A 9,796-nucleotide genomic window follows, 5' to 3' on the forward strand; every position below is an offset into this window, starting at 1 on the left:
ATCTGTACACAATTCTTGGAAGCTGAAAATGTCCCAGTTCTTGCATGGCCAGCATACTCACCGGACATGTCACCCATTGAACATGTTTGGGATGTGCTTGACCGGCGTATACGACAGCGTGCACCAGTTCCCACTAATATCCAGCAACTTCGCACAGCCATTGAAGAGGAGTGGACCAACATTCCACAGGCCACAATAGACAATCTGATAAACTCTATGCGAAGAAGATGTGTTGCACTGCATGAGGCAAATGGTGGTCACACCAGATACTGACTGGTTCTGAGTCCCCAGACCGCCAATAAAGCAGAAACAAAATGCACATTTCAGGGTGGCCTTTTATTGTGGGCAGTTTGAGGTACACCTGTGCACTAATCATGATGTCAGATCAGCATCTTGATGTGGCACACCTGTGAGGTGGGATGGATTATCTCAGCAAAGCAGAAGTGCTCACTATCACACATTTAGACAGATTTGTGAACAATGTTTGAGAGGAATGGTAATATTGTGTATCTGGAATGAAGTTTAGATCTTCAAGTCCATCTCATGAAACATGGGAGCAAAAACAAAAGTGTTGCGTTTATATACATATATATATGTACATATACATATATACATATATATACACACACATATATATACATATATATACACACACATATATAAACATATATATACACACACATATATATAAGCATCTCATTAATATTATATATATATTATTATTATTAATGAGATGCTTGGAAACAAATATGTCAAAGTTGTAAAAATATAAGGTGTAGTTTCCTTTAGAGCCATACAACACATCATGAAAGTGGTAATTCACAACAACACTCCACCATAACGTCATCGACCATCCACGTTCAAGTGAATCTACATGATCGTGAGGCGTGACGTCAGTAAAGGAGGGCAGGCATGCTCAACACACTCTCTCTGGAAGAATGAATGTGAAAATCCCTTTTGGCTTTGCGGCTCTTATTTCCCGCTCCTCTTCATCATGGAATCCAGCATTCCTCGGAGCAACATGGACTAGTTTGAACTAGTGAGTGTGAGTTTTTTATGTGTGTGTGTGTGTGTGTGTGTGTCTAGCATTAGTGACACAGTGAGCTTGTGCAAACCTTTGAATCACCTATACTTTTCAGTTCCTTTTCATTATGCAACAGTTGACTTGAAAAGTGCCTCAGGACATAAAAAAACGTATTATTCTGTGTGACACTGTAACATATTTTTTTAAAAAGAACACATGTATGTTTATGAAAAGGACTCAGTGGACATTGTGTTATTGCACAAACACTTCAGAAGACCTTGTATGGAGAAGAATATACACTACTTAAGACAAAAAGAGGGAGAGTGTTTAAGGAGTTTTTTAAGGAAGAACACACCCCCCCTCTCTCCCTCCCTGCCTCCCTCCTCGTCTCTCTCTCACAGCGTATTAAAGCCTGCGAGGCAGGACGCTGTTCAGTTTATTGTGAGCTGAGCTAACAGAGACACAATCACACCCAGACAGGAGTGGGATATCTGAATCGGGAACATATCGCATCCTGCAAAGGTCAGTCATTGGGAAACTTGGTGACATTTTTCTTCAGTGTTTTCATGATGTTTAAATGATAATGTTAACAGAGTAGATTTATTAAATTACTTTAGAAAAACAATCTAACAGGACTCATTTACTGGCAAACGGAGACATTCGTGTCAGAACCACCACTCAGTTATTTTCAGGCTCTTTGAGAAAAATCTCTAGTTCTGTTTTGCTAAATTCACACTTCCTCAGTGTTTCCTGTCTCATTTACACCCCTCCTAACCTTCCTTTGCTCCCTAATAATCCACAGATTCACTGAAGTGTTTTTACATTTCCGAGAATCAACACTTTTACCTGACAGCCTCTGTGCTTTGGCTTTTCTTGCTTGTCTTTGATTCATTTTGTGTACCCCCCTCGCTCATGTATAAAGCCATCAGTGGAAAATAAACTGCTGGTTTTAGTGGGACCAGAGCAAGGAAATTAGGACTTAATGAGGAAATAATAAGTTTTGATGTCTTGTTCTCGTCGTATAATGATATGATGACCAGTTTCTGAAACAATGACCTTCTCTCTCTATCATTCCATCAATACTTATGTTGTGGTCAGCACATGCATGTCAGGCTTGGGTCAAGGATTTGTCTATACAAAATAAACAGAAAGGTCAAACACTCTGTGACCTCTGCACTCTCCATGTGAAAGGACAGTGAGAAAGAATCCAGGAAGAAGAAACAAATGAGGACAAGGAAAAAAATCATCCATGTGAATCAGAGGACTGTGTGGAAATTCTTCAGTCTTTGACGCAGGACTGCTAACGTTTGGCGTATTTTAGCATGCTGCCTCGAAGATTGGATACGGGGCCCGAATTTAATATTTTAGAGGCTATGTCAGGCTGGCAGACGTCATCCGACAGCAAACAATTAGTTTGGCAGTTTCGCATTAAAACGAAGAACATGAATCATCTGTGGAAGCTATAAAACGCTAAAAACATCAGCCAATCCTCCGGGTGGACCCTGCGCAGAGTATTGGCTGGTTGTCACTCTCTTCCTGCTCTCCACGCACCAGAGAGGTACGTGCATGATGGCCGAAGCCACAGACCGCAGCTCGTCTTCAGGTGATGCGCGTCCACGTGATTGGGAGGCGTGGCTTAGGGGTGAGCTCCGAGAAAAAGGGGCGTGTGTTTACTTTGGAAATCTGGCTGACTCTCACTGAGTCACCTACCCTACCTTTAAGCAACACTGCAACCACATCAGTCTTCATATCAGCTCATTAACATAAGGTTGTAATTCTCTCATCTTTAGGATCAAAACTTCTTCTAGTATGGTTACGACAACTTCTTTCCCACTGACCACCACCCCGAACCCAGAGGAGGAAAGCGCTGTGAGCAATGATTTCTCCACAGCCTTGGGCACCCTCATCCTCAGTTTGGTCCTCCTCGTGGGTGTCCCTGGCAACCTCTTTATAGTCTGGAGCATCCTGGCACGCATCCGGCGACGCTCCGTCACCACCCTTCTCATCCTCAACTTAGCGTTTGCTAATGGGTGCCTCATGGCCCTCACCATCTTCTTCATTATCTACCTGGCTAAGCAGACATGGATCTTTGGTAAACCCATGTGTAAAACCCTGTTCTACCTGTGCAACGTCAACATGTACGCCTCCATCTTTCTGATCACACTGATGAGCGTGCACAGGCTGGTGGCTGTGGTGTTTCCACGGAGACTACCCTACCTGATCACTGAGAAAATTGTGAGGAGGGTGCTCATAGGCATGTGGGCGTTGGTGTTTCTCACTTCTACCCCATCCCTGGTGTTCAGAGACGTGGTCATTAAACACGATGAGTACAACGAAACCCGACTGGTGTGTTTACCTAAACATGAGGAGGCTCGACATGTAAGTAGACTATTTATGATCATTAACTGATTAAGAAAAAACTGATCAAGGTCCTCAGTGTATTTTGTTTGATCCTCCTGTGTGCAGGTGAGGTTTCAGTACGCTGTTGAGACAGTAGTAGGATTCATTCTTCCATTTGCGATCATCACAACCAGCTACATTCTCATCCTGAGACGCCTCAGACAGACCAAGTTCCAACGAAAGATCCGCAGCGAGAAACTCATCCTGGCTATTGTGATCACTTTTGGCATATTCTGGTTTCCATACCACGTTATTAACATGATAACGGTAAGTGAAAGTCTAAATCTTGGCAAGGATGTGGCGATACGATACATATCACGATACACATGTCACGATACAATACGATATACGATATATATCCCGATACTGTAACAAAGACGTTATATATTGCGATTTTATATATATATATATATATTTTTAAGAGTATGGAAACTTGTTTGGAAAGCATAATCTGAAAATTAATAATACATCTTTCACAAGAACAAAATGTTATTTATAATTATTTTAATTATAAGAACATTGCACAATGCAACTGTATCTCACATTCAATTTGTTTTTATGCTGAAAGAGGCAGTGTGCACCACAAAAGTAAGATGTTGTTAATTATGTTATTAATGTTTGCTCATAAATAATTAATAAAAAATCGATTTGGCCACAACTTACATCAATACCAGTATCTCCAAATAAAATATCGCGATATATCACAGAATCAATTTTTTTCTTATACCCCTACTAAATCTGTAACACATTTCTGCTTTTAAATGCTCTTTTCTGAACCTGAGGAGTAAATCTGTTTGTTCTGCTCTGTCCAAGGTTGCAGCTGAGTGGTACACAGTCGGGACAAACACAAGAAAGATGTGAGTAACAAAAGATTTTCACCTTACATGAATTAAAAACCTTACATGATTAGCCATCATTGCAGATACATGTTGACTTAAAGAGTGGTTAACTAAGGGTAGGAACAGAGTAAGGATCAATTATGTATAAATGCAGTCTACAAAGCAAAAACATGACCAGGACTGAACCCCTCCTCCACCAGAGATGAAAAGTGCACACTTACCACACTGAGCTGCATCTCTGCCAGGGGTCCAAACGAGGAGGGCCCGTCCAGTTTAATGTAGGAGTCCAGGACTCTGTTTCAGAGCCTCCCAGTGAAAGCAAAGGGGCCCCAGTTCCTAATCCTCTTCCATGCGGTCTGTCTGCTGGAGTAAAAACTCCACCTTGTTTCATGCTGTGAGTGAACATTGGGGGTGAACTAATTTCCGGGGGTTTGTTTTTAGCTTTTAGCTAGCTAGCCAACTCCTGGTTACTCACTAGGCTTTCACTTCCTCCGGGCCTCCCAACTTCAAGCACCGCGGAGAAGAAGGGGCCTGGTCCTGGTCCCCCTGCACAAAGCAGAATCCATGCCGCTCACCCAGCAGATCATCTTACGGGTTTTTTTAATGACAAGATCAACGCTATGCTACTTCCCGATAATTCTTCTTCTCTTGTTTGCCGGAGGGCAAACCGATCAATGAATTGACTCACTAGACCACCTTGTGGTTGAAAGAGGTACTACAGGTTACAGTTAGCATGCTAACAAATACACGGAAATTAGCGAAGTACTGATACTACTACTACTACTAATAATAAATAAAAATAAAAACAGACATACACAAAATATTTCTAAGATCAAATAAAATAAAAAAAACATTTCCTTATGGAGCACAATTTTTGTAACAAGTTATCATATTTAGCCTTTTCAATGGATGTCTCTGCAACACGATACATATGGGCTGATGCATGACAGCTTATGTGTTGGTCTGTAAACTTTTATCATAAATTGGACCTATATGTTGTGCTGTTCTGTTTACCGACAGTTTGGAACACATCCATCAATCCAGCCGTGCGGTGACGTCAGCACTGGCCTTCATCAGCAGCTGTGCCAACCCAATCCTCTACACCTTTGCTGGCAAGTCTTACATCAAGCAGAATGGCTTCGCCTTCATGGCTAAGCTCTTCGAGGGGCTGTCGTCAGAGCAATCGGGAACCCACAAGGGACGGATTTTGGACAAAAACCCCATTGGACAAACTAATGGTGACTCCATAAACAACACAGTGGCCTCAGGTGCACAGAATGGAAGCACTGACTGAACTTTAAGCACTGACTGGATTTTGTATATAAGTAACTGCACTCTAAACTAAAAACAAAGTGTCAAGCTGTGTAGAAGCAACAGACAAAAAACTAATGTACCACTATAGTATTTGTTCTTCAGACTGAAATATAAGAGACTTTAAGTCATTGGTACAGGCACAAGCAGTTTATTATTTGTACATGTACCTGAATACCTGTGCAGTGTTTTTTTAATACATATTTACCTACAGTAGCCTGTATTACATCTCCCTGGAGTCATTACTGTAATAAGATTAACATTATCAAGCCACATTTAATGGTTTATAACACTGTGGTGAGACTTTTAGCAATTCTGTTCCTGCTTTGTTGCTCCAATTATATAATCACTCCACTCAGGGAGTTAGATAAATAGTATTTGTCTTTGAACTTGCTAGTAGATGGTTCATATTCTCCAATTACAATGTTTGGAGCAGGACTCTGGCATATAAAATTTATTTTTTTTACCCACAGTAACACACTACAGCCATCTGATTTTTCATTTTTATTTATTCGTGCATATAAAGCTTAACCTCCATGTTATGACCACCGCACACTTTCTGCCACCTTGATGTGTAAAATAAAGCAACAACAGTTTTACCTCTCAGCTTTATTTACCAGTAAAAAAAACAATCTACAAGTATGTACACATACCAACACATTGAAAGAATCGTTCAAGCATTAGCACCAAATTACAATTTAAATTATATAATTGAATAATTATACAGCACCAATATTCCTAATGAATCATGCCATGTGTTGGTATGGGATATGTGCATAGATTACTGTATAAAGATATTTTACTTGTCAGCATTCCATCAAAAATCCAACATGACCCTGCAATGACAGAGCTGGCTCTCTCTGCCTCGGTCCAGCTCCTTATTCCTCCTCCTCCTCTTCCTCCTCTCCTCTCCCTCCCTCTGTCTCTCTCGTCCTCCTTCCTCGCCTTCCTCCGGTTCTCACAATCATTAGGAGTATGTTACTGGCGTGTAACTGGGGGCTTGTTTCACTCTCTCTGTCATCCTCTTGGGGTTGTGTGGGCAGGCCTTGGATCCTGGGCTGATCTCAAGATGTTGCCGTGTGGTTGGAAAGAGGGAAAAAGTGCTACCAGTGGGCTAACGCAAGACTTTCTCAGGCCGTTTTAGTAAGACTTGATACCAGCCACCACCATCAATAAATCCCAACGTTACAGACTATAACATGCTCACACTAAAACACAAAGGGAGGCCTCTGAAGTGGGATTCAAGCATGAGAGAGTCTAGAAGATGAGTCCTGTCCTTGAAGAACCATCACAAGATCCATGACATGATCCAGTAACACAGCAGTACACTGGCTACAGAAGAAAATCCACAAGTCAGGACAACACTCAGGCCCACAAGTCCACAGTGGGGATGGCTGCCATCCAGGAATGTGGATTTGAACTCATCCAACACCCGTCCTGTTCACCTGACTTAACCACATCTTTCATTGTTATAATTCAGACGGCACTGGGTGACTTTCTGAAGGTCTTACAAGAAATGCTCCATGACAGCTGCATGTTTGTATATTTACAGAGGGGACCATGCTAAAAAATTAACTCTTTCAGCACCCTCCACAACTACATCAATGACACTCCACAGGTTCAGGTTACAAAACAGCATACAGCTCGTAGTCACTGTTCTTAGGAGAGGACCGTCTAAAGCAGGGGTGGGCAATTATTTTTTTGCAAGGGCCACATAGACTTCCATTAGAAAAGCAAAGGGCCACAAAAACATACAAAAACATCTGAAGCTGAAGGTTTTTATTTCACTATATGAAGTCAACACTGACCTCATATATCAGCCTGTTCTTGTTTTGTAAAATGACATTTTCTGGTAAAATATAGGTTAAAATAAATAATGTGATATAACCACATAAATACATTAATAGCATAAATACTATAATCAGATATATGGAACTACTAAAGGCAACTAACTGATTAATAAAACAGCTTTTGATGTTATTATTCATATGTGACTATTGTCATATGACGTAGTTTATCTCAACCGCAACCGCGTTTCACCTTAAATCACCTATAATGTTTGCTGCGTTACCAGCTCTGTCTGTGCTGAGTTAATGTTCCATTATCAAGAACGTTGTTCGTGTTCTCTGTGAACATATCCGCGCTTATGTGTGTACGTGTGTGTGAACGCGGACGGGAGGAGAGAGAGAGTTGCGCGGAGTTGAATGAATGGAAAGATAGCGATATTATTAAGTCGCATTGGCGGAAAAAAGGCTCAGAATCAATGTGTGGCGGAGGGTGTTGATGATGTGAACTGGTCTGTGTGTTTACTGCTCTCTCCTCTGTCCTCTGTGTGTGTCCAGGTCCACTCTGAGTGTTGCTGGTTGTATGTTGAAACACACTCCCGCACAGTGCAGCACAGATGATGTAAAGATATTTTTACAGAAGAAAACCATTAGAGTTAAAACTAATTTTAAAAACAATCCCAAAGCTCTGAAAGTTGGACAAGGTCTGAGCTTTTTAAGAGCAGATGTCGGCTGCAGCACCGCGGTAACATCTGAATGCGCCGTGGCGTTTCTTCTCGCTTTACCGTACATTTCAGCATAGTCGCGCAGCATTTTTAAAGTGTACACAGCGCGACCGTCAAGTCAAGTCAAGTCAAGTCAAGTCAAGTCAGCTTTATTGTCAACTCTGCTATATGTGCTGAACATACAGAGAATCGAAATTGCGTTACTCTTCACTCCGCAACATATAACATGTAACTAAAAACTAAAGATAAATATAAAGTGTAAAAAAATGTACCTACAATGAGGCACACACAAAATACAAGGCACATAATGAAGGCACAATGCAGTAAGAGTGCAAAAGATGTATAGTGCAAGTCAGTGCAGTTGGCATAATATAAACAGGAATGGTTTAACTTATAACAGCTTATTGAGACTGGTATGAGAGTGCAAAAGATGCAATGGTGCAAGTCAGTGCAGTTGGCATAATGTAAACAGTCCAGGAATAGTTTAAGTTATAGCAGCTTATATGAGACTGGTGTGACATGACAGGGTAAAAAGTGACTGGTGCACAGAGTTCCTTTGGTAAAGTGGCTGGTACAAAGAGTTCCTATCTTGGGTGGTGGTAGGGGTGAGGGGATGGTGGTAGGGGTAGGGGGTGGGGGGTGGTGTCAGGGAAGGGGGAGAAAGTGGGGCACAGCAGGGAGAGAGTTCAGCTTCCTGACAGCCTGGTGGATGAAGCTGTCCCTCAGTCTGCTGGTCCTGGCCCGGAGGCTGCGCAGTCTCTTTCCTGATGGCAGCAGACTGAAGAAGCGGTGTGAAGGGTGGGTGGGGTCTCCTGTGATGCGGAGGGCCTTTCGGGTGAGACGGCTGTCGTAGAGGTCTTGGAGGGAGGGGAGAGGGACGCCGGTGATCCTCTCAGCTGCTCTCACTATGCGATGAAGCGTCTTCCTGCAGGTGGCGGTGCAGGCTCCGTACCACACAGTGATGCAGCTGGACAGGATGCTCTCAACAGCCCCTCTGTAGAAGGTGCACAGGATGGAGGGAGGGGCTCTGGCTCTTTTGAGCTTGCGGAGGAAGTAGAGGCGCTGCTGTGCCTTCTTGGTCAGGGATGCAGTGTTGTTAGTCCAGGAGAGGTCCTCAGTGATGTGCACACCCAGGAACTTGGTGCTGCTCACCTGCTCCACAGCAGCACCGTCGATGGTCAGAGGGGTGTGCTGACTCTGTGCTCTCCTGTAGTCCACAACCATCTCCTTTGTCTTCTCCACATTCAGGGAGAGGCTGTGGTCTCTGCACCACCCAGCCAGAAGGTGCACCTCATTCCTGTAGTATGTTTCATCTCCACCGGAGATGAGACCCACCACAGTTGTGTCGTCCGCAAACTTCACAAAGATGTTGGTGTTCTGTGTTGGCGTGCAGTCATGGGTCAGCAGAGTGAAGAGGAGGGGGCTCAGCACACATCCTTGGGGAGCCCCGGTGTTCATTATGATGGTGCTGGATGTGTTTCTGCCGACCCGCACTGTCTGAGGTCTCCCGGTGAGGAAGTCCAGCAGCCAGTTGCACAGCAAGGAGTTCAGCCCCAGCTGGTCCAGTTTGTTGATGAGCTGCTGTGGGATGATGGTGTTGAATGCTGAGCTGAAGTCTATGAACAGCATTCGAACGTATGAGTCTTTATTTTCCAGGTGGGTGAGGGCTGTGTGGAGTGCTGTGGAAACAGCATCACTGGTTGACCGGTTGGG

General features: G+C 43.1%; 1 protein-coding gene across 2 annotated transcripts; it reads left to right on the forward strand.

The window, feature by feature from the left end:
• Positions 1-1,426: 1,426 nt before the first annotated feature.
• On the forward strand, positions 1,427-6,277 carry LOC114450378 (leukotriene B4 receptor 1-like). Of its 2 annotated transcripts, none has more exons than XM_028428437.1 (5): positions 1,427-1,546; positions 2,815-3,403; positions 3,491-3,691; positions 4,238-4,281; positions 5,284-6,277. In XM_028428437.1, the coding sequence occupies exons 2-5, from the start codon at positions 2,834-2,836 to the stop codon at positions 5,555-5,557; spliced, it is 1,089 nt and encodes a 362-aa protein (XP_028284238.1). In that variant the 5' UTR covers positions 1,427-1,546; positions 2,815-2,833; the 3' UTR covers positions 5,558-6,277. The 2 variants fall into 2 exon arrangements, with proteins under 2 accessions (XP_028284238.1, XP_028284239.1); XM_028428438.1 differs by having other exon boundaries at positions 1,464-1,549; positions 2,818-3,403.
• The last annotated feature ends 3,519 nt before the right edge of the window (positions 6,278-9,796 follow it).

This window comes from Parambassis ranga, chromosome 17 (assembly GCF_900634625.1).
Source record: "Parambassis ranga chromosome 17, fParRan2.1, whole genome shotgun sequence".
Lineage (NCBI taxonomy): Eukaryota > Metazoa > Chordata > Actinopteri > Ambassidae > Parambassis > Parambassis ranga.

Bases quoted from the DNA above. Each gene is read 5' to 3' on its own strand.
- LOC114450378 (XM_028428437.1), top strand. From the start codon at position 2,834: ATGGTTACGACAACTTCTTTCCCACTGACCACCACCCCGAACCCAGAG. The intron at 3,404-3,490 runs GTAAGTAGACTA...TCCTGTGTGCAG, and splicing joins AACATGAGGAGGCTCGACAT to GTGAGGTTTCAGTACGCTGT. The intron at 3,692-4,237 runs GTAAGTGAAAGT...GCTCTGTCCAAG, and splicing joins ACGTTATTAACATGATAACG to GTTGCAGCTGAGTGGTACAC.